The 25451-nt window shown below is 43.5% G+C and overlaps 2 protein-coding genes across 4 annotated transcripts in view; both read left to right on the forward strand.

Annotated features, from left to right (window-relative positions):
* Positions 1–5789, forward strand: part of LOC111872434 (SLIT and NTRK-like protein 1) — an 11379-nt gene extending 5590 nt beyond the window's left edge. For 2 of the 3 annotated variants that reach the window (XM_023866356.2, XM_023866355.2), the window contains exon 2: positions 3618–5789. In XM_023866356.2, the coding sequence (XP_023722124.1) occupies positions 3637–5478 (1842 nt within the window). In that variant the 5' untranslated portion in view covers positions 3618–3636 and the 3' untranslated portion in view covers positions 5479–5789. Of the gene's footprint in view, positions 1–2297; positions 2516–3617 lie in introns of those variants that run through there. The other variant, XM_023866357.2, reaches the window with a different exon arrangement.
* Positions 5790–8137: 2348 nt separating this feature from the next.
* LOC111872384 (serine/threonine-protein phosphatase alpha-2 isoform) overlaps positions 8138–25451 on the forward strand; it is a 26474-nt gene continuing 9160 nt past the window's right edge. The window contains exons 1-7 of the mRNA XM_023866216.2: positions 8138–8397; positions 17056–17261; positions 21142–21249; positions 21531–21619; positions 22176–22246; positions 23135–23212; positions 24445–24702. Coding sequence (XP_023721984.1) covers positions 8224–8397; positions 17056–17261; positions 21142–21249; positions 21531–21619; positions 22176–22246; positions 23135–23212; positions 24445–24702 — 984 coding nt within the window. The 5' untranslated portion in view covers positions 8138–8223. The remainder of the gene's footprint in view (positions 8398–17055; positions 17262–21141; positions 21250–21530; positions 21620–22175; positions 22247–23134; positions 23213–24444; positions 24703–25451) is intronic.

A 25451-nucleotide genomic window follows, 5' to 3' on the forward strand; every position in this document is an offset into this window, starting at 1 on the left:
AGCCGCCAATTGTGCAGCTACTCAAGAATTTCCCAGCATTTTATGGAACCCGAAGGTTCATTACCGTGTTCACAAGAGCCAACACTGGCCCCTATCCTGAGTTAGATCAATCCAATCCATACCATCCCATCCTATCTCTCTAACATCCATTTTAATATTGACAACCCCCTAACCCTTGGTCTTCCCAGTGGTCTCTTTCCTTCTGGCTTTCCTACCAATATCCTATATGCATTCGTCTTCTCCCCCATTCGCGCTACATGCCCTGCCCACCTCATCCTCCTTGACTTGATCATTCTAATTATATTTTGAGAAGAGAACAAGTTATGAAGCTACTCATTATGCAGTTTTCTCCAACCTCCCGTCACTTCATCCCTCTTCGGTCCAAATATTCTCCTCAACACCCTGTTGTCAAACACCCACAGCCTATGTTCCCTTGGTCAGAGACCAAGTTTCACACCCATACAGAACCACAGGCAAAAGTATAGTTTTGTACGAGTATATTCTAATTTTTATGTTTTTGGACAGCAGACGAGAAGACAGAAGGTTCTAGACTGAATGGTAGCAAGCATTACCCGAGTTCAGTCTCCCCTTAATCTCCTCCTGAATCAGGTGTTGATTTGTTATCGCCGTTCCCAAATATCTGAACGGTGCCCCACACGTTAAATCAAACCGTGTGCAGATATGTTTACCTTGATATCTGCCTGAATATGTTCCTACTGTGATCTGACTCACGCCCCACACACCTGCCGATACCCACAGCGACAATACGTGTGATCGAGTCAGCCCGTAATCTGAGTAACACAGACAAGTTACTGTTTACTTTGGTGCAGTCTTGGCAATTGATAAAGCGATATCGAACTTCGTTTGCGACACCGGCTATGCTGACTGAGTTTCTTCGCAGTTTTTGTCCGTCCCTCCAGACGCTGGGATAGTACCTCGATTGGGCAACGTTGGCAAAGTTTGCTTCCTTCCGAATCCTTTACCATTCGACGCTATCTGAACAGCGTGACTACTGACAGCGTTGTTAAAATAACATCCCTCCCCCAAGATTATCTTGATTTCTTCGTTATGTACTACTGAATGTCACTGTGGGCAGCAGTCCTGCCTCGTGTTGTATTGTCCCGGGTTCAAACATCGGCCCCTAGAATCGGCAGTACTGATTGAGGTTCTTCGTTACTTTCCTCCGTTTCTCCATGAGTCCGTAACAGCGCATTGTGCGCCCTTTCCAATTAAGTGTCCATACTCAAGTCAAAGTCAAAGTCACCTTGCGACTGACGGCCAGTCAGTCAGTAAGTCTTGGTTTCGAGCCCCATCTGGGGCTCATGACCAGATATTTATTACTGTTTGACAGTTACGGTCTTGTTTTTGTGGGGCGCCCTCTCTGACGAGAGAACGGGTCTGTATTTTGTATATGCTGCTGGCCCTTGCCAGCGCAGTCTTTCTTGGGTCCGAGTCCCTTGGGACTCGTGACCATATTTTACTGTCTCAGAATTGAGACTTCCCTTTTCGTCGCCTCTTACGACTCGCAGGTTCACGGTGGAGGTATTCGACCCCGGCTCCACACGGGGTAAAAGGGCTCATCGGTCGCCTGTTTTCCTTTATACGACACGGACCGAGTATAAAACGACTCGTCCAACAATTCTTCTATTGCATGTGTATCCGTTGCCCCGGTAACGTTTTCACCGAGCCGTTGCCTATCAACGATAGGGGATACACAGACGAAGAGACTGATGGAAGGGATTTATGATGTACGCCGCTGAGATGGGTTTAGGTGCCGTGATATACTTACCGAGTTTCATAAAGATCGGCTCAGGCATTCAAAGTTAATTTGGGGGTTCACGGACGTACAGAGAACAAGGAGAGCGCATACGCCTACTTTAATTTTTTTTTTTCAAAATGAGGAAAGTAGGCTAAAAAATGAAGTTGCTCCACCTCTTAATTAAGCATCACGCCTTAAAGACTTGGAGAAGAATAGAGGCATAGCTCCACGCAATCTTAAACTAGGCACTGGATGAAGATGGGGGCACTATGCTACAAACCGGAAAGTCGCGGGTTCGAGTCACAATATGGTGGATTTTTTTCAATTGACCAAATCCTTCCAGTCGCACTATGGCCCTGGGGTCGGCTCAGCCTCTAACAGAAATGAGTACCAGGAATCTTCCTGGGGGTAAAGGGTGGCCGGGGCGTAAGGCTGACAACCTTATCGCCATCTGTGAGCCGATTGTCTAGAAAATGTTGGAGCCTCGACGTCTCGTAACACTATGGGCCTTCACGACCTGTTACAGGGGTAGCTTTACCTTCTCTTTTTACTGGAAGGAGGTGAGTGGTCAGCTTCACGCACGGGTAAAGAACCCCGCTACTCATCAGTTAGGAAGCTGTGAGCAACCTGGAGTCTGTCTGGACGCTGCGAAGAAGAAAAATCTTTTCGCCTCTGTTGGAGTTAAATTCCAGTGGCCCAGCCTGCATTTCGAATTCTGCCCACTCGAGGCTACGTCTGGGCTGTGCAATGTTGCAGGTCAGAGCCTCTCTGTAGTGGGTCACTAATTGTAAATGTTCTCGCAGGAATGGGATACAGTTCACGGTCAAAGAAACAGCTGCGGTTATGGCTATGAGCGATGTGGATTTCAGGAGCAGCCGCACGAAGTTTTGACCTCCACACGGACCACTCAAGTCTCCTATGACAGCGATTTCTTCTTCTGAGTTTAGTTTAATTCTGATTTGCCTGTACGGCTCACTCTGTACTAATTATGGGCTTTAACCTTTATTCGGGGGTTGCAGGTTAAGGAGCCTAACTAACTAACTAACTAACTAACTAACTTACTCATTGGAACTGAGTCCTTCTTGAGAAACCGCCAGTTGTGCAGCTTTTCAAGAACTTCCCAACATTTTATGGAACCCGAAGGTTCATTACCGTGTTCACAATAGCCCTCCACTGGTCCCTATCCTGAGCCAGATAGATCCAGTCCATACCATCCCATCCTGTCTCTTTAAAATCCATTTTAATATTGTCCACCTACCTACGCTTTGGTCTTCCCAGTGGTCTATTTCCTTCTGGTTTTCCCACAAATATCCTATATGCATTCCTCTTCTCCCCATTCGTGCTACATGCCCTACCCATTTCATTATCCTTGACGTGATCATTTGTTGGGGAACCTTCCGGTGAAATTTCTGTACTGCGAAAATTATTGAATGAAATCGGCGAATTTACCCACGACTCGTGGGACCACTGAAGACAGTGGACTTCTTCAGCGAGCGCAGACCATGGCGGATAGAGTCGCACTCTCCTCTCGTCAAGTCGGTCCGTTCCATCACACAGACGCACGAAAGTTAACAGTATCATTTCGTCACATATGAATTACTTAATTACACTACATCAGCGGCCTTGCCAATTTAATGTCGAATTAAGAGAGAATGTTAAATACGATTAACTAGAAAAGAAGTATAGTTCATGATCTATTTCAAGGAAAGCCTGAGGAAAATCATGAAAATGCTGTGGGTAACACACAAAATTGGTGCCTCCCGAATATAAGTCAGACAAGTTACAACTGCCCCAGTCTCTTCCATATGTATGTATATGTCTTACAGTGCTTGTGACGTAATTTTTTTCTACTTTCTAGAATATCCTGCAAACCGAAAATGGACAGCGGAAGATTTCTAGTAATCGGTACAATGTTCGTGACAGTTGTTGCAGCTAGTGACACTCCGTGTCCACAAGTCTGCACTTGCCCATCTCGTTACAGGACGGATTGCTGCAATTCATCACTGACACGCATACCCAAAGATCTTCTTAGTGACGTGAAGTTTCTCAACGCATCTGGTAACAACTTTCGTTCACTCGAGAATGGAGTGTTCAGCGTTCACCGTATCAAAATACTTGACCTCAGCAACAACATGATATCCACAATAGAAAAGGAGGCTTTGACAGAACTGGAGGACCTGATATATCTGTATCTTGGAAAAAACGAAATTGTCTCTCTGGAGGAAGATGTCTTCAGGATGAATAACAGGCTTGAATTTCTCAAGTTAGACAATAACAATCTCGACTTTCCAGTCAGTAGATCTTTCCTCAATATCCCATCCCTCAGATCACTCGACATGTCTTCATGCAATATTAGATCTCTTCCGGAGAACACGTTTGTAAGGGTACCAAATCTTGAGGAGCTCAGACTGTCCTATAATCTGTTACAAACTCTGGATCCTGGATTATTCCTACCTTTAAAATCACTCAGATCTCTGTACCTGACTGATAACTTGCTAAGAACTCTACGAGGTGATTTATTTATAACGTTGAAAGAGTTGTTAGTTGTGGATTTGTCGAATAATAAATTACAGACACTTGATTCTCGGGCATTTATGTTTCTGGAGAATGTAGAACTTTTGGAATTGTCAGGTAATCAATTGAAGATATTAGAAGTTGGCGTGTTTACTCCATTGGTAAGCTTGAAGAGACTTCATTTGCACAAAAATCTACTCAATAAACTGAACGGGGGCCAATTCTCCGAGTTAAATAACCTCGAAGTTTTGGATCTTTCCGGGAACCGCTTGGACAATGCACAACTGCATACAGTATGTCATCTCAGCAACCTGACGTATTTGAAAGTGTCTGAGAACCATCTGACATGCAACTGCGAATTATGGGAATTTAGGAAGTGGGGAATGAAGAAAGGGGTACGGATCTTGTCGGCATGCGAGGAATTAGACTTCGAATTTTCCGACAATAAATTTGAATCCTTCAAATTTAACAAATCCTGCAATAAAACTTTCTGTGACGCAGAATATGTGACGGAGTTTCCAGTAAATATGCTTTCTCGTATATACGTATACGTTGTAATAGTTGCAGCTCTGCTGCTGTTTCTTATTGTCTGTGGCATCACAACATACGTGGTGTTCAGACACCGCAAGGAATTCTGCAAGCGAAGAAACATCCAGGTTTGTGTTACGCATCAGAACACAGCCACTTCTCTGTCGGGACGTCACCATGAACACACTGCGCGTTTGCAACTCCAGCAGGAACTTCAGAAAGAGTTGCGCCGTCAACATCATGACACGTTCCTGAAGAATCGGGTTCAAAGAGGACGGAGCGCGAGCCTGAAGACACTTCATGTAGCCGAACACCAAAATGTTCGTCACTCCTACCACGAATGTCGCCTTCCTTCGGTTGCAGACGATGAAAGGGAATTCTCAAACGCTGACACACTTCCTGCCAACAGCAGAACGTCTGTTTTCCTTGCAAGAGAGGCTACACGCCCCATAAAACAGGAACGTTTGAAAACGTCAAAGAACCATTCTGTTTCAGAACCTAAAATCAAAGACTGCCTTAAGAATTCCACAGTTAATGAAACAAACTCACATAAAGATTTAAATCCACAATCTGTTTCCTCACTGGAATGTCAAACCACGACAGAAGCGCCCAAATTCGAAAGTGTTTATGACGTATCTTCTTCGGAGTCCGAAACTGTGACTGTTGACAAATTATGACCTTCAAGAGAAATTCAGCAAGAATTTGATTGCAAATTCAGTTCGGATTAGATCTACTCTCAAAGCAGAAGCAGCGTACCCGTCTGCACGGCGTCACATCGACGCCTCGGGCTTCACGTCACTTCTCTGTGTGCCTGAAATCCGTACTTTGGCATCATTTTGCAGCAGTGAATTGTTGCTGTCAAGAACACTCGTTTATTTCTTTCTTTGCTATACTCTCTCCTCTTCCGGAGTAGCGTCGGTATAGCGACCGGCTACGGGCTGGTCGAGTTCGAGTTCCTGTAGGGTCGGAATTTTCTTTTCTCCATATCGTCCAGACCGGCTCTGGGGCCCACCCAGCCTCCTATCCAATGGGTACCGGGGGATCTTTCCCCGAGGGTAAAGCGGCAGGGGCGTGAAGCTGACCACTCACCTCCAACTAGTGCTGAGGTTAAGAAAATGTGGATCTATACATCCACTCCCAAATACGTCTTCATGGCGTAGTGCTTAATTAGTTAAGCACAGGGACAACTTTATCCTTTACCTTTTACTCTCTTCTCTTGCTTCCTTTTCCTCTTTTCTTTCCCTGTTTCCTTGCGTCCCCCTCACTTTTCTCCCTGCTTACATTCCTTCATTCCCTTTCCTCTTTCTTTCTTTCCTCCCTCCTGACCTTGCTTCCTCCCTCACTTCCTTTGTACCTTCCTTCCTTGCTTAATTTCTCACTGTCACTTTTTCTGCCCCGCTGAGACACCAACACTGGCAACACGCAACGCCGTATTGATTCGCTTGTGGAGGCCGGTGCATGTTAAGTGAGACGTGATGTACAGTGTCTGAAACATCTCTGAGATTGCGCCTTCATCGCCTGTGTCTTCATGTCATCCTTGGAGTCGACGTACTATGAGGACTGAAGCCTATCACAGTGGTCGCGCGGTATAGGGCATCAACTGTCTTCGCTCTCTCGAATGCTGGGATCGTGGGTTCGAATCCTACTCAAGGCATGAATATCTGCATTGTCTGCTTTATTTTATGTTTGCGTTCTTCTGTGTGTAGGTAGAAGTCTTGAGACGGGCTGATCCCCCGTTCAAGGGGCCCTACCGACTCAAGGAACAAAAAAGGCGGCCAAGGTCCAACAAAGACTGTAGAACAATAATAATAATGTGGACTGAAACCCCTGTACCAGAGATCATCTTGAATATACAAGGCCCTAAGGTTGCCTACTCAAGATATGACGTACTCACAGAGATGTGTGAGACAAAGTCTGCTTAATGTCTTTGGAATTCTGTTACATGCATAAATGAAGTACACAAATTAAACTTGTCACAGTATAGAGCGAGACTTTCTGGTTGCTATGTAACTTCCAGTTGGCCGCCATTTTCATGGCCAAGATTGCATCCTTGTCCTGATACAAACATCTGGCTACTTATTGCTGTATCCTTCCACAATCCCACCCTATACATAATCGTGAAATGTCGCAGTGTAGTGGTTAAAACTTATAATTAGTAGTTGTGAGGTCATAGGATTGATTCTATGCGTAAAAGCTTATAATCCTGACTGACTACTTTGCGATTTTCTTCAGCCTCTCTCTGCATATTTTAAATATGCCACGATTCTGATCGCCGGCATGTTCTTCCCAGTGGTGGAAGGACAGCCAGAAAATTTGCTTACAAACTTACGAAAGGGCAAACCTCGAGCATAAGCGAAGTGGCGTCTGTGGCTTTAGTCTACTTTCCTTATTAAAAAATAGTAAAAGAAGTCTTATGAGATCACCTTCCTGTCTGTGTGTCCCCGAAATGCCTATAATTCGGAATAGTCGAGCCAGAAGAGAAGATATTTGCTTAAGAACCGATCGATAAACACGTTCCTGCGGCAACAAATACACGCACAACAACAGAACTATTGGACACGGCATTTTCTGTGCAGTCCGAGCCGTGTCAGACACTCAATATGTAATGAAAGGAAAGGAGGCAATTAGTTCTGATTAGCAACCCGTATGGAGGCGGTTTCGAATACCTCCACCGTGACCCTACGAGTCGTAGGAGGCGACGAAAAGGGAAGTCTCAAATCTGAGACAGTAAAATATGGTAGCGAGTCTGAAGGGACTCGGACCCGAGAAAGACTGCGCTGGCAAGGACCAGCAGCATATGCAAAAGACACACCCGTCCTCTCGTCAGAGAGGACGCCCCACAAAAACAGGACCTTAACTGTCAAAGAATAAATGTCCAGTCATGAGCCCCAGATTGGGCTCGACACCAAGACTTACTGACTGACTGACTGGCCGTCAGTCGCAATGTGACTTAGACTTTGGCGATTAATTCTTCCCAAAACTTATTGTCAATCTTCTGAAATTCAACACCGTAAACCAACAAATCCTGTTAATTTTCAATTGTCGGGACTCGAAAAATGAAGGTAAAATTTGTCGAAGAGTGAAATCCGTTGGACTTTCACGCTGTTGTGGACATTTTGTCCGGGACCGAACGAAAAGTGCGTAGAATCAGGGAGAAAGCTTTAAATCGTACAGCGGAAATTTGAAGTTTCGCCGTAATGGTACCACGTGATAGGCTGTCTCAAAATTAAGAAGCAATATGGAGAAACTGTAACGACGTGAGGACGTCACGCGTCGTCCATCGCTTTCATTTACTGGTTATCGGCATGACGCATGCGCAAGTCGCTTGTGCTCGAGCCGTGCAGGTAAGTGACAGCAGTGGTGGTTCAGGCCATGCCGTATGAACGTTGCGCACGAAACCATGCCCACAGCAACTGAACTGGATGCGAGTGTTTGACGGTGACACCCGCGATTTTCTGAGCATACTGTCGCACAACTTTGTGGCCGATATTTGGAAACACGTTACTGAATCCACAAGCATGATGTTCAGACAGGCTCTGGATGTGGATAAAGTTATAACGCAACTCCTGGCGGGCAGGAAGAAGACTGACAAACAGGTAAATATTTATATTATTAAATTTATTTCTAATTTCGATACCCTAGGTTTATAAAAAGGTAAAAGAGATGGAGAGATTGCGAGGACATACCAAACCGACTTTGTGGTGCATCAGTTTCAATCATGGAAGTTATTCAGGTCCTGAGTCATGCTCACTAACCTGGTAGTGTGTATAAAAATGTAAATTTTTACAATTAAGTTTATATCAGTTCAGTGTGTACATTTTTATTTCTCGTCTAGGAGCTATACCTCCACTCCCCCATATGCCTTCATGGCATATGAAGTCTTACCTTACCGCATTCTTAACAGTGAACATTCAAAGATATTGTGGCATGTAGACCCGCTGCTAGGCAACAGTCGCGAAATATGCAACAGAGGAACAGTGTTTTCTACGCGATCCGTGTCGAGATGTTATGAGTATAAGTCAGTTAGCATCTCGTCAGAGAGAATGTTACATAAGGATTATAAACGCAAGGGTTCAGTTGAAAAAGAAATCTTTGGTTATTATCCTCGAGGGACTTGGCACCAAGACGAACTGATCGGCGGTAATCTGCCAGTCTTAAAGTAATTTTGACTTTGACTTTTGTTGGAGTTCATCGGTGAGTTAGTGAGTTAGATAACTGCTGAGGTTCAGTTGTGAGCTGTTGCTGAGGCAGGGAAGAGTTCGGGAACCCAGAGTAAGCGATACGTCCGCTGTTGGTAGCCGCTACCAAGCAACGACAGTGAAGACGTGACTACGGACGCTAGTATTTGTGTGTGAGTGTAGTCACGCGCTGTATCAAAGTGTACAATAAACCCAAATCATCAATCCAAAACCCGTGTGTAGTCACAATATATAAAATAATGAAAATAATATGAAATTTACTGCATACTTTTCCATGGTTGTTAAAACAATTTGCGAGTACTATAAGTATCTTGGGTGTGATTAGAATTCTCATTCCCAGTGTTCTTTTTCATTACATGAGGGAGCTTAAATGTTGTGATATAGATAAGAAAATCAGATATTGTCTCTTCGTTGTCACAGGCGCCAGAACCTCACATTCAACAAAGAAACATAGGTTTGTGAAGCCGTGTGGTCTGGTAGATCATTATTGACGTTTCGGACGAAAGTGCTGCTCCATCTTTAAGGTGCAAGAGTCTACATTCTACCCTGGAGATGGAAGCAAGACGAGCCTCCGAAAAGTTGGCAACGATTTACCAGATTACACGGCGTCACAGTATCACTTATAGTCGCAGTCATGGAACAATCAAACCCTGCTCCTTCTCTCCTGATATAATGCATCTGCTCTAGGAACGAGTGTACGTCATTACGGCTTAGTTACGCACACCGTTACGTCATGGATAGGAAGTTGCAACATGCTGATCTCAACACATAGGGTAATCGTGTGTCAGTTGGGAAACTCAAACGCACTTACACAAGACAGGGAGTCGGTATAACGACTGACTAATGCTGTGCGACTGAGGGGTCGGAGTTCGAGTCCCGGTAGTGTCAAGAATTTTCTCTTCACCAGATCGTCTAGACCGGCTCTGGGGCCCACCCAGCCTCCTATCCAACGGGTACCAAGGGCTCTTTCCTCGACACTAAAACGGCCAGGGCATGAAGCTGACTACTCATCTTCAACTAGTTTCGAGGTCAAGAAAACGTGGATTTATACACCCACTCCATGCGTTTTCATGGCGTAGTGCTTAATTAGTTAAGCACAGGGACAACTTTACCTTGACCTTACGGAAGACATGCCCCTCCCGTAAGGTTGCCCACACAAAGCATGGCGTGCCTAGTTCGTAGAGTGGGTAGACTTCATCCCTGTGTCACTTGATGGTCCCTCCCGCCATGACACACAGAAGCACCGAGTCAGTTAGGGTAACTGTGACGCTGGGACAGTGGCCGTCTTGACTGAGGCTTTTCGCGGTGTTCCTCAGTCCCTCCAAGTAAATTCCCGATAAGGCCACATGTGCTTCTTTCCAAAGCCTTTCCAGTTCATCATCCGACGTTACACAGTGTCGTTAAATAAACAACAGACACAGCGGAGCGAACAGAAGCGTGGAATTTCACGTCCCTATTTCTTTTTACCTCCTCTCTGCCTGTCTTCCTTTATTTTCTTTATTTCTTTTATTTGTTTCTTTTTTCCCTGACCAAATCTTTGTACTCCTGTTTCTTGTTTAGCCTGAGACAGGCTACCGCGACTAAGGTTCTCCGTTGTCTTCCTCAGTTCCTTCAGGCAAACGCTGGGAAGATATCTCAAAATGAGCCACGACCACTTCGTTCCGTATTCTTTCCATTACGTTACTCATCGTCTTACCATTCATGCTACATGATCTCCGCTTTTAAGAGCGTCATTAAATGAACCAGAAACAAAAAAAAAAGTCTTATTTCGTTTTTTGTTTCTTTCTGTTTGTCTCTACAAGGCAGAATAAGACCCCACACTCAAATTGGGGAACTCGTTCGATTATAATCGATAATTATTGGTCAAGCTACTGCCTGGGAATCCCGGCCGAGTTGTTCATTCATTTTCCTCGGTTTTAGAAATACATTCATACAGGGAGCAATGCCTTTGTCCACCAAGCATTAATGAATACCTTGCAAAATGTGTTCACTGCAATAGGCTACGATTGTTATCTTATAAGTCCCCATCGGCCACTTAGTCAAATTACTTAATGATATGCACAACATATGCCCACCTCAACTTCCACGATTTAATAAAGAGCGATTATTTTTCTAAACAGAATTAACAGATTGGTCGTTATAACGAGGACTCAGTGGCTTTGCCTGCAACACAGGAAGTGAATTTGTAATTATATCAATCGTAACACCAGTTGACAGTCCAACAAGAAGTCCCGGCACTTGTTATATAAGCTTTCTTATTACCGACTTCTGCTAATCTTTTCCAGTCCTACAAGTTACAGAATGATGCCTTGAGGCCAACGTTTAACGCCATCTCCCGTGAATGACACGCACAAATAACCCAGCATTGATCAGTCTTCTTTATGTAATATGCTACACTTAACATACGTGCATCAAAAGAGTATCAGTACTCACAGAATAGACACGACACAGTGAAACAAGAGACTTCTTGCACTTTCGTGAACTGCTGCATAACTTATATTCATGGAACTGGTTAACGCTCGACAGTTAGTTTCTGTGGTAACCTGAAATTGCGTAATTTTAATGGTAAATTTCACGCTTAGAAAGATTACGTATGTATATATATCTACGCACACATGTGTGCGTGCGTGAGAGAGGATTTACAAAATCTTAATGCTTCAAAGGGGGCACGAGGTAGCATAGTTGATTGAGATAGTACTCTACAAGCCGGAAGGTCACGGGTTCGATTTCGGATGAGGTCATTCGATTTTTGAACTGACCTAATCCTTCCAGCCGCACTATGGCCCTGGGGTTCGAGTCAGCCTCTAACAGAAATGAGTACCAGGAATATTCCTGAGGGTAAAGAGCGGCCGGTGCGTAAGGCTGACAACCTTACCGCCATCTGTGAGACGATTGTCCAGAAAATGTGGGAGCCTCGACGTCTCAGAACTCTGTGGGCCTCCACGGCCTGTTACAGGGGTAACTTTATCTTTTAATGCTTCAGAGAGTTAATAACCACTTGAAAAGTGTCGGTGAATATTTCGAATTTTGAACGCCCTTTTCGTGCTAGTTTCTTATTATTCAGAAACAGCCTTGGGCCTCCTTTAGGGACAATACAAGAAAGTTCTATTTTTGGACCCTTTGAACTGCCAGCCCTCCTTGTGGTTCGTTTTGCAATTAATGAAATGAACCGTGTATGCATTGACAACGCGGCAATCCTTGACACACAGAGCGTCTTCTGGGATCCTTCCAGTTAAACTGAGACAGGCGCCGTGCAAATTGGAAAACAGCCACGGGGAATGTGTTCAGAAAGAGCGGTTATAATCGAAATGGGAGTGATTGGGTGGGTCCTATCAAGCAGCCTTTTGGCTTTAAGCCAATTCTCTGACCGTGATTTTCAGTGCTGTACTAGAACCATTCGATAAGTAAATCGCCACACGACTGAATAATCCATAAACTCTAGAATAACTCACGACGCGCATTCCATGTACCTCACCGTTTGTGTTTATCCGTCTGTGTTATATACCGCAAACTACTGAAGAGATTACGACTAAATGTGGTATTGCAATTTGTGCACTAAAAATTATGGAAAAATTTAGTTTTGGTGGTGTGTATAGCACATTAATAGTAAAACCATCCCTGTAAGGGGCTATGTGGCTAATAGGGTTGGCTCAGACTGTAAGAGAAATGAGCACCAGGATTCTTCCTGGGGGGGGGGGGGGTAAAGGGCGGCCGGCGCGTGAGGCAGACAACCTCATCGCCATCTGTGAGGCGGTTGTGGGAGCCTCGAAGTCCTGTTACGGGGATAACTTTATATTTCACCCTCGAGATGTGCTGAGAAACGCCGTAAATGATTATTTAACGCTTCCGATATTGTTGCCCGATTTTGACCAAATTTGGAATGTATAAACAAAGTTTGATAAAAGTCTCGGATGTCACTTTTTATGGAATTTCGCTCAGCGGTTATTGTGGCTTGTGAAGAAATTTACGGACAGAACAATGGTGAACATAACAGGCATATTTTTGCAAGTTTTCTTTTCGAACACACCAATTAGGACGTGTGGTAAAACCCCGTGTCAGCAATTGCTCTTGTGTTCCTCCAGCGCCTCCCTTCACCCTAACACCTCATACGTGCTTACTGAGGGTTGGGAGTGATTGATTGTAATGGGAAATCTATCCGACGGGTGCATGGGCACTGCGACAAAACTGCCCCTTTGAGCGCAGTATCGACCGGTAGCAGGGGCTGCACTGTGCCCCAACCCCCTCCCCACTCTACCAGCCCATCATCTTGACTCATGAGTAAGGCTCCCAAGTTACGTCTTACCCCTTCTTTCGGGTTATGCATAGTAGGAATGAATTGAAGGATGGGAGGATAATATTAAAACTGATCTTTAGGCTACGGGCTGGATGACCGAGGAATCGTGATTTCTGGCAGGGACAAGAAAATTTATCTAGTCTACAGCGTCCGGACCGTCTCTCGGGCCTAGCTCGCCTCCACCTTTTCCCTTCAAGTCTCCGTACGTTTTTGTTTTATGTCGTTTAGTTTCGGCGCCTGGATAGCTCAGTTGGTATAGTGACTAGGTAAGAAGCAGCGTCCAAACCAGCTCTTGGTTTCACCCAGCTTCTTATCCAATGGATACCGGGGGCTCTTCCCCCGGATCTAACTAGGCCGGAGCGTGAAGCTGACCACTCATTTCTGTCTAGTGCCCTTGTAAAGAATGTCTGGAACTATATCTTCACTTCCTATGCATCCTCATGGTGTGGTGTTCACTTAAAAACAGGGACAATTTTACTTATTTTATTTTGTTTCAGACTCGACGTCTCACAACCCTATGGGCCTCCACGGCCAGTTACAGGGACAGCTTCACCTTTATATACAGGAATAAGAACACGCCTGGAAGTGGATATATTTATTGCTTTTCCAGACGGTACATGTACCGCCGGGAAAGCTCAGTCGGTATAGCGACTGGCCACGAGTTCGACGACCGAGTGGTCGGAGTTCGAGTTCCAATTGGGCCAAGAATTTTCTCTTATTGACGTCGTCCAGACCGGTTCTGAGCCCCACCCAACCTCCTATCCAATGGGTGAAAGGGGCTCCTTCCCTGGGGGGTAAGGCGGCCGGGGCGTGAAGTTGACCACTCACCTCCAGGTAGTGTCGAGGTCAAGAAAATATGGATCTATACATCCACTCCCCCATGCGTCTTCATGGCGTAGTGCTTAATTAGTTAAGTTCAGGGACAAATTTATCTGTTTACCTTACACGTAGCGGTGGTGGAGGGGGAGGAACAGGGGCTGTTATTGTAATCCAGTTTGAGGGCCGGTATAGATGGCCCTCTCTCAATATCGACCGAGTTGGTGGTAAAAAGCGCCTCACAACAGCGAAATCATGATAATGGCTTGCGAGTTCCCAAATCGCTGCAATAAAACGCTTCGGGCTTATTGCATTGTTTGTACTTCTGCCAGACAAGAGACTTTATAGATTCGGCGAAGCAGCTACACAGTTACACAATCAGACTTTTATTTCACTGGAAATCTACTGTTCCTTTGCTATCTATTTGGCTGCTAAAATAGGCTCAGAGCCTTGAAGGCCATCAACTGGTTAACTGGCGAGAGGAGTTTCTCAATCTTTCTCTATTCTCTTCTTTTCTTTCATTCTATTTTCCCCGTTTTCTTGTCATTCTTTTCACCATTTAATTTCCCTTGCTTTTAGTTCCTCCTTTGTTTTTGTCTCTCCGCCTCTCTTCTTCCTCCCTTGCTTTATTTCTCTGCTCTTTCCCCTTTATACCCATTTCCCTCGGACGCAAACTAACCTTCCCAAATCCCGATTTCCCTCTGATTTTAGTCAACAGTAACCGAGATGATAATGGAAATTATCTTCTGGGATGTGATACCTTGCAGTCTGATGGAAAATTACAAATGTTTCGGAGAAATATTTTGCTTCAATCTTCAGGTTGTAGAATTAAACCGAGTTTTGAAAGATTGATACGGAATAGGGAATGTAGGACCGTGAGCCCTGAGTGAACCAATGGGATTGAAGAGGACAGTGTACATAATATTGGCCATTCAAAAGCTCTATTTTCGAGGACAGAGTGTTTGCCGGAAACAGTGGATCTGATTGGATCAGTAAGACGTGGAGGGAAGTCAGGAGCGTCAGGAGCGTTAGAGTAAGAATACAGTGAACTTCTAAATGGCTTCTTCAAAGCCTGAGTGAATGGGAGAAAAGACAAAACAATCAGAGAGGCTGATAACTCAGAGGGCAGAGAGAAGGGGGAGGGAAAGGGTAAACTAAATAAATTAGTGTGTGGAAGGGGGAATATTAACCCTTCGGGCACAAAATTGTAATGCCCATTATTCTTTGTACTCGAGAATGACTGCGCTGGCGAGGACCAGCAGCAACTGTAAACGACAGACCCATCCTGCCGCCAGAGAGAGCGCCCCACATCAACAAACCCGCAACTATCTCACAGTAATACAAATTTGGTCGTAAGCCCCAGATGGGCCGACTGACCGTCGGTGGTAACATAACTTTGACTTTGATTCCACCTTCCCCATGCTGTGCTACGCTCTTGGCTTACCCGACAATGGAGAGACCTGCCGTGTCCTTGGCGGCTGTGAATACAACGGACTGACTGCAGACTTCGGGTCTGGGCATGAGCTCAAGGAGAGGGCTCGACATCGGACACACTGACTGACTGTCAGTTGTAAACTGGCTGCATGCTCTATAATTACTCTTCTGCCCTGAAGATGGAGGCAGAAGGTTTTTCGAAACGTTGCTAAAGATGTACTGGTCTATACGGCGTTACATCTGAACTCACCTATTGGTCGTGACATATTGCTGAAAGCGAAACCTATTAAAAATACGCTATCTGGTCTATTCATAGGAACAGCGCGTGCCAAGAAATGGAGGGGTAGCGGGATCGGTTCACAAAATTGGAAAGAGTTCTGAAGGACAAAATGGCGGTTCTGTCTCTTAAAATTCAGCTGCGACTCCTCGATATCGCTGTCCAGTATATTCTGCAAGTCCCTTTCGTTTATCAGACGACAAAATGTCATGGTTGCCAATGGAATTTGAACCAAACTGCTCACTCTGTAACCATCCAAGTGCGGGCTCAGAGGTAAGCCCCCAGCTTACAGACCGAGGATATGATAATGTGCTGCCTCATCAGCGCTAACTCACACTCCAGTGGGCCGTGAGAGAAAAGTATTCAGCCATGGTGAATAATAATTAGCTGGGGAAAATCGAAGAAACTCGAAGAATAACCAGCCCCAGTGCCACTTGTCCACCACAAAACTGAAAAGGAGTCATCTGGTATTGAACCCGATTTCCGCAGAAAGAAGCCAGCGCTAAACCGTCTGATCTATGACACAGTCATTCTTAACAGTATCCGTTTGTATAAGAGGTAAACAGGGGCACGCGGTGGCGTAGTTGGTTGAGGCACTATGCTATAAGTCGGAAGGTCGCGGGTTCTAGTCCCGATGAGGTAGATATTTTCAATTTACCTAATCCTTCCAGCCGCATTATGGCCCTGGGATCGACTCAGCCTGTAACAGAAATGAGTACCATGAATCTTCCTGGGGGTAAAGGGCTGCCATCCTCACGGCTATCTGTGACCCGAGTGTCTAGAAAATGTGAGAGCCTCAACGTCTCACAACGCTATGGGCCTCCACGGTCTGTTACAGGGATAGCTTAAGTTATAAGAGGTAAAGACATAGCTTTACCCGGGCTTAATTAAGCATTTCTAGGTAGGTATAACTCCACTCATTCTTATCTTCGGCGCTAGACAGGGGGGTGGTCAGCTTCACGTTCCAACCACTTTTCACCCCCGGTACACATTGGATAGGATGCTGGGTGGGCCCCAGAACCAGTCTGGAAGCTGTGGAAAATGAAAGAACCTATTTCTCCTGCCGGGAATAGAAGGGCGATTCCTCGATCATTCGTCAGTAGTCTAGTGGCTATACTGACTGAGCTATCCCGCCTATCTTCTTGTGGCCTTCTAACTGTATTTCCAAGACGGTTATACTCGTTATTTTAACACAGTGGGTCAGACAACCTGAGGCAGTTTTTCTTCGTTTCAGGTGAACTTAGCGGAATGGCAGGTACGCCAGTTGTGCTTAGTGACCCGCAAGATCTTCCTGGAGCAGCCAATGCTGCTGGAGCTGGAGGCTCCAGTCAACATCGTGGGAGATATTCACGGCCAGTATGAGGACCTCCTAAGACACTTCGACAAGCTGGGGTACCCCCCGCAGTCCAACTACCTGTTCCTTGGTGACTACGTTGACAGGTGAGAGGGGTACCCGGTGAATTCACTTGTACTCGTATTCAGATTTGTAGTCAATACAGGAACCCCAGTCCCTATTTGAGTTCCGGGGCCATTGTTCAGGGGCTTCTTTTAAAGATGATGACGTCAAACATAGGCAGTGGGTAATAAAAACGAATGAAAGTTCTATTCTTGTTATGGCTTTATTTAGAAAGGATAATTTAATTTCAATTATAGAAGCTTATCTTCACAAAAATGTTTGCAATTAGAATTTTAAAAATAGTTTATTTGTAAGTTTTTGCATATAATGGGAATATTAGTACTTACAGCTTGGTCAGTTTTCTACGTTTCTGGTTCGTGGTCGAAACTTCAGCCACTATAAACATGCGATTTTCTTTAGGATCGAAGCGAGTAAAATGAATTGAAGATGGAGGTAATATTTACTTCCGAAACGTCGACAGGACTGCCCACATACACACGGTGCCATAACCTAAGAGCGGAAAAACTTCCATTTTGAAAGCTCAAATTCAATAACAGATCAACTGGAAATATGTAAATTAACAGGTAAATTACAATTCCCACCCGATGTGGGTGGGATAGCGCAGTCGGTATAGCGACTGGCCACAGGCTGGTTGGCCGGGGTTCTATTCTCGGCAAGAGCAAAAATGTTCTTACTTCCTCAGCGTCCAGATCGGCACTGGGGCTCGCCCAATATTCTGTCGAATTGGGACCATGGGGTATTTTCCTAGGGGTAAAGCGGCCTGGGCGTGAACCTGAACACTTATCTCTCTCTACAAATGAGGTTCATCATGTATGGAGCTATACCTCCACTCCTCCATTTGTCACCATAGCATTATGCTTACTTAAGCACAGCAACAATTCGCCCAACATATCCATCTACAAGGACAAGTGGAAACATGAATGACGTCATCTCGTGACGTCTATACCCCAGTGCTATAGAAAGTATCCTTATCTTAGTCGAGGTTTGTTTGAAAAGCGACTCCTACGCTCTTAGGCACCCAGACACGCACACCACACTGAGGCGTTTGAATTAGACGTGATCATGACCTCTGACCTCACAGACCTGCATCTAACAAGCAGGTTACTTACTTATGGAGCTGAGCCCTTCTTGAGGAGAAGCCAAATCTGCAGCTACTCAAGAATGTCCCAGCATTTTATGGAACCCGAAGGTTCATTACCGTGTTCCCAAGAGCCCTCCAATGGTCCCCATCCTGAGCCAGATCAATCCAATCCATACCATCCCATCCTATCTCTCTAAAATCCATTTTAATATTGTCCTCCCACCTACGCCTTGGTCTTCCCAGTGGTCCCTTTCCTTCTGGCTTTCCCACCAATATCCTGTATGCATTCCTCCTCTTCCACATTCGTGCTACATTCAGCTTCACACTCCGGCCGCTTTTAGAGCCTCCGCTGCTTATTGAATAGGAGACTGGGTGAGCCCCAAAGTCGGTCTAGACTCTGTGGTAAGGAAAAATCCTTGCCCTTCCATGTTTTTCTCTGTTATCTTCCTTTTTATTTTCTTCTTTCCTCTCTCTGTATTTTTGTTACTTCCTGCCTTACTATGTCTCTGTCTTCGTTCATTTCATTCTGTGTACGTTACTGTAGCAAGTGTTCGTATGAGATTGTCGTCATATTTTATAGGCTGATCACCTGTCATTTGTTCAACTACTCCTTCACGTCCAGTGTCCTTACGTGCAAATGAGATAAGTTATACATAGAAAGGGGCGTGGCCGTTACTAATAGCAACGTCAATCATCATTTCCCTTCAAGACCTCTGACATTCAGGGCATCTGGAGAAGTCGGCCTCTGAGGCCCACAATGCATTGCATTCCCATTACATAAAATTTGTAGGTCAATGTTAGCCGTGGTTTATATTGTTAAGACGCGGGTTAGGCAATGCGAAAGTCATGAAGTGGTGGAGGGTGGCACTTTGGGACCGGAAGCTTCCTGAGGGATATGGCTACATCCTGTGAAACGTCCATCACGTCCCACTTTCACGTCAGATTTACAGATGGCTGCGAAATTCGAGGCGAAAACAAAGGGCGTCACCTGGAAATGTCACTGATGCTAACCAGTTTCCCAAAAGTAAGGGGAGGGGGGAGCCAGGATATTTGCTTGGAAACTTACGTTTTAGTGATCGCCCGAAAATATTCAGGATGGAATAATATATGTTTAATCTCAGGGTTTTCCTTTTTTACTATTTGTTATATATATTTCCTAATTCTTTCAAACTTCGTGTTTCCCAAAATTCCCGAGGGGGGCACAAACCTGACGTGTGACGTGTGTGTGTCCCCCTCATCCCGAAGTCGCCCATGTGAGAAACAGAGATCGAGGCATTTGAATGAAACCTTCTCACGAAAATACAGGGACTTAGGAGCGGCTGAGAAGCCTGAAATATTACAGGAAGACAAATCAAATTAGTTCAGACGGTAATATTTCCAAATCGTATTCGGGAGACACCCTGTTCGAATCTCGGCCGGGTAAGTTTAATTACGCATATTTTTCTTTGTGATTTTTCGGAGAGGAATTCTTTCTGCTGAACACCGGATATTTTACTCAGTCCCTTCCTGCAAATACCTGGATGGTACCTCAATCAGTCAACGACCACTTCCTTGGAATTCTACTTCAATCAATCAATCAATCAATCCGGTATTCATCAGCCATCCTAACATTCGACGCTATATTGACTTAGTCACCTATCTATCTATCTATCTATCTATCTATCTATCTATCTATGGCTCTACAGCCCTTATGGTCCTTGGCCTTTATTTCAGTTTCTTAATCTGTACACATTCAATAGGACTCCTTGGACGAGGGACCAGCCCGTCGCAAGGTCGCTACCTACACACAGACATCCATGCCTTGAGTGGGGTTTGATTCCAGTGTTCAAGAGGGCGAAGACGGTTCATACCTTAGACCGCACGGCCACTGTGACCAATACTCAGTCACTGATAGCATCATTAAATAAGCTATGAATACGTAAAGACATAAGTAACACATGAAGAGCAACATAGTGACTATACAAGCCGGCTAATAATGCTACGTATTCAGGAGATCCTGTTGGCTTGGGGCCGTCTTTCCTGACCAGAGGTTTACGTAGCTAATTGGGCGCTTCATGTAATTAAGTAGGCCATTGCCGCTTCTTTTTACATTTCTCAGAATTCGCAATTCACAATCACAATCCAATTAAAAAAAATGGGAGGAAATTTAATTTGCCTGAAACTTGCAGACCCCATGAATAGAACTGAGGAAAAGCCTGTGATGCACATAAATATTTACAAATTCAGTTCGTACCTCACAGGAAACACTGCGTCTCGACTGCAAAGGACAACTCGTAAATGTTGTTTCGGAAACTAATCGTTGCTTTTCTGAGATTATGACAAATACATAAATACATACATTTTGTGCGCAAAATACAGGGATTTTTACAACGTTAAAGCAAATGGTACAGTTAGTCATCAGTGTGCTTTAATTCTGGAGGTGTCAGCTTGAATTTCTACATTGCTAAGCCATCACTTAGGGCTGTCGGTGCTGCTTTCCATTCGTTCGTAAATAATGCATAAATAATTCTTAAGAATTTCGAATGTTGGGAAAAAGTTCCCTCCAAATATTTCTTTATTATATAATTGAAATAGTAACCCTATGCCAACACATATGACATCTTATTAGATGTTGAAATATTCGACATTTGGCACTTGTGGTTTAAGTGATTCAAAACCCTTTGATCTGTAAAGCCTTTACCCTCAGAAGTGTGGTCTCAAGACCACATCATTTTGGTTTGATGTTCTGAAGGTCCCTTGTCTTTAGTGACATCACACATGTGTATGTGCGTGCATGCATTGACTAATATGTATCTTCCTGCCTCTTTTTTTTTTTTTGACAGGGGCAGGAATTCCTTGGAGACAATCTGTTTGCTACTGGCTTACAAGGTGAAATATCAAAATAATTTCTTTCTGCTGAGAGGCAACCATGAATGTGCGAGTATCAACAGGTAACGTACCCTTTACACACAATTTTCATGAATGAATGATGGGACTATTGATTTTATTACACAGAATTTGCTAAATTCAAGTCCCCAAAAAAGTATGCTACCAATCCATAGACCCCCAAAACTAAGTGAAAAGTCAGAGTAGTTCTCTAAAAAGTTCCTTTTTGTTGTTGAAAAAATCACTTGTGAATGTTTCATATTTTGTTGTTTGTGCAATTTAATATGTACTATAACTGTTAAATTATAACTGCCCATGGTAAGGTTATGTTTGACTTTATTTTCAGGGTGTACGGTTTCTATGAGGAGTGCAAGAGAAGATACAGCGTTAAGTTGTGGAAGACCTTCACCGACTTGTTCAACTGCCTTCCAGTAGGTAAGTATTCTTTCCGTTAATAGCTGACAATAAAAAGCAGTACTTGAAGAGCTACCTGTGTTTCTGTGCTAATCATAAGTGTAATTTGCAGATTATAAAAAATGTTTAATAATTAAGCTGTAGAAGAAAATTAAACAAGTTTTATTTCTAGTAACTTTTCTGCAAATTATAGGTTTTTTGAGATAATTAAACCAAAGTGAGCAAGTGTGCATGCCATTATCTTCAGGAATATGATGCCATAGTCTAACAGAAGTGAAAGCATGAAAGAGATGAATAAATTTCTGGGCTTCTCTTCAAGTCTACATCTGAACCAAAGTTCTCTTTTGCTTGCTTCTTTCTTTTTGTTCATTTCTTTCTTGGCTTACTCTTCAGCCCTGAAAATGGAGGCAGTGAATTCCTCTGAAACATCAGTGAGCTATATAGACCCTTTTGAATATGAATGTAATCTAAAACCCCACAGTTAACAAAGTGAGAAAAGCAATAGCAACTTCTGTCTGAGGGCCATGTATAACACTACACCATGTTTTCTTTCTAACTCAGAATTAAAATGTTTCAGCTGCACTAATAGAAGGCACCATATTCTGTATGCATGGTGGGCTGTCACCTCAACTCACTGATTTAAATCAGGTATGTTGATTATATTTTAAGACAACTGGCTACAAGCTGGTGGCCAGATATGGTCCATGAGAGTTTTTTGTCTGGCGTGTGGAGATACTGTGAAAATTTTATAATAATACTATTGCTAATTTAATCAATATATTTTTTAAAATGTTCCATGCAATGTAGTAGCATATTTTTTCACATGAATATAAGACACTTATTCCAGGTGATTTTTTCAGCAGTACACTTAAAGAGTATTTAAAAATATTATGTTGACTGCCTTCCAACCTGGCATAATGACTGCAACCCTTAATCTTCCTTTCATCTAAAATGTTTGCCCACCCCTATACTAGAGGCTGGAGTTCTTTTCTTGGCTTATTCCCACCATATTCAGATCACATCTGAACATGGATGCTGTGGGGGAGTAAGAGATAAATTTGAAAGTTGTGTCTACGTACAATTAATTATCACACATGAAGTAGTGTGTTGGAGTGGAGGTACCGCTCCACTATTTTTAACCTTGTCAATTGATGTGAGTGGTAAGCTTCACACTCTGGCCAATTTACAACCTAGAAAACATTCTTGATATCCAATGAGCTGGATGCTGGGTGGACCCCAGGAAGAGTCTGGACGGCACTTAGGGGAGAGAAATCCATTTCCACATTTGGGAATCAAACTTCCGAAGGGCAGACAGCCAGACAACTTGCTTGCAAACTGCTGCTTTTTATCATTAGTTTTATTGCTTACCCTATGTCATTGAAGACAGAAGAATAACTTTCTTTAAATATTCTTGATGTTCAGTATAGCTGGTACATTCATTTCATGGCATAAATAATTAAAGAAATGTATTATTCTCTCTTACATTATTAATATTTATATGTATAAATGATCATTGAAACCATTAACTTCTTGCAGATCCGAGCCATCCCAAGGCCCATTGACGTTCCAGACTCTGGTCTTGTTTGTGATCTGCTGTGGGGAGATCCTGCAGAAGTAAGTAGAATCTTTATATGTAACACAGATTCAACAAATATCCAGCCATTTCTAACTGGTTCTGTTGATGGTGTGTTCTAGTCACGATTACTGAGTTTCTGAACTCTGTTCATCATCTAATATTCTGAAAGAACACAAAATTTTGGCAGATTTCTTTTCATACTCAGGTGAATCTTAATTACTGGAGTCAGTTGGTCCAATAATTGAGACTGACTGTTCCTACTGGACACAACTGAGTAGGTATCTCCCCACTTTTTCGCCTGAGAACAGAAACATATCCAGTTTCCAGAATGTTGTGTTCTTTCAGAATACTAAATAATGGCCCAAGCACAGAAATTTAGAAATCCCAGAATATCCGTTGCCACACGGAAGAAAGGCAGGAAGTTCAAGCACCTTAATTCAGTCAGTTAACCCTTTCATCTTCACAGATTAGCAACTTACTGCCCATATCAACTGAAAATTTGTTTTTATTGTCACTGCAATTCCTGTGTTTGTTGTTTCCAGCATTCAGATCTCGTGCAGTGCAGTCAGATGTTTGCTATTTCCCAAGTTTTACTGCGTTTGCCTCTTCATTGTGTTTGGAGGCCCTCCAGATTGCAAGGCTATAAGCCATAGCTTACTGTAGCTTATCCACGGATCTAGCCCTGCTCCTGTAAATCCTTTCATCTATATTCACAGTACATTAAATATACCTGGAACAGACTCAGAGCATTGTGCCTGGTACTCCTGTCACATATCGAGTCCCCAATGACAATTCAAATGAGTTATCTCCGTAGGTGCCATCAGGAGTTTTTCGGAGGGGGGACAGCTAAAAATTTCTTACACGCTTACATTTATGCCATTGAAGAATGTTTTTAGAGATTGCCCTAGAGTTGTGAGTCTCTATATTGAAACAGAAGTGTCACCACTTTTAAAAATAATTTCAGTTTTTTGTGTTAATATTTGGTATATTTGTTCCCCTTCAATCTTAATTTCTCCCTCCGTTCCACGGAAATATAGAGGGGATTGACAGATACCTAGCTCCCGCCACTGCCAGTGCCCACAGGTACCATTACCATTAAGACAGATAAGTTACCATCAATTTTGTTGCTATATAATGTGAGCAAGGAAACCATTTTACATTACATGCGCACATTCATGGAATATAAGAATCTAGCACTGCAAATTCTCTTAAGATTATAGTTACTTCTGACAGATTGTCTAGCGCTATTTGTATCTGTCTTTTATTGCAGGGAGTTCACGGATGGGCACAGAATGACCGTGGTGTGAGTTATGTGTTTGGTAGTGATATTGTGCGCAGTTTCCTCCAGCGCCATGACTGTTCGCTTATAGTGCGTGCACATCAGGTAGTGGAAGATGGTTACCAGTTCTTTGCAGACCGTTCGATGCTTACCTTATTCTCAGCACCAAATTACTGTGGCGAGTTTGACAATGCTGGTGCTGTACTGGGTGTTTCTGAAGACCTCACATGTTGGTTCAGTGTCCTCTTGGTATGTATTTGTGTATACTTTTCTCCTCCTCCTCCTCCTCCTCCTCCTCCTCCTTCTTCTTCTTCATTCTAGAAGAGACAGTTTTAATTTCTGCAGTGCCCAACCACCATTTTAGTTTGTCAGACTAGCCCCTGTTTCGTGGATGAATAATGGGTGTACAGAAAGGATTTTAATAGCTTCAAATTCTTGTATAATGTAAAATTCCTTAATTTCTTTTTCCTATGTTGTATTTCAATCAGAATGCCAACAAATATCACATGCTGAGAGAGATAAAAGTTTTTGTTAAGGTTGAAATTAATGACACTTTGATCTTGTGTGGTTAAAATATAAATATTCAGTCAGGATCTATTCTCTGGAGGTTTCTCTTCTGGTAGATTATTACAGGAGTCTGTTAGTTACAGAACCGGAGGTTCATTGCTGTTACCAACCACAGATGCCTGATGTTGAAACTTCCTCATAAACTAATATAATTAATATTATATTTAAGCATCCTGTTGCACTCTATACGATAAATGATACAAATTCCGTCCCAAGTGCAAACCATATATATTATATGTCTTTGATCTTGTTCTTTCTACACTACATGTTTCGGCCTCTATCGGCCATCATCAGGTGTATACTCTTAACGTTGCTGCCACACTGAACCCGGTCTAAAATTTAACATTTAAAAACACAATGTCACATTCTTCGTATTATCAACATCTACATCGTTGATATGTGTCTGGTATGTAGATTATGTTGCACACGTC

Source organism: Cryptotermes secundus, unplaced genomic scaffold (assembly GCF_002891405.2).
Source record: "Cryptotermes secundus unplaced genomic scaffold, Csec_1.0 scaffold247, whole genome shotgun sequence".
NCBI classification, from domain to species: domain Eukaryota; kingdom Metazoa; phylum Arthropoda; class Insecta; order Blattodea; family Kalotermitidae; genus Cryptotermes; species Cryptotermes secundus.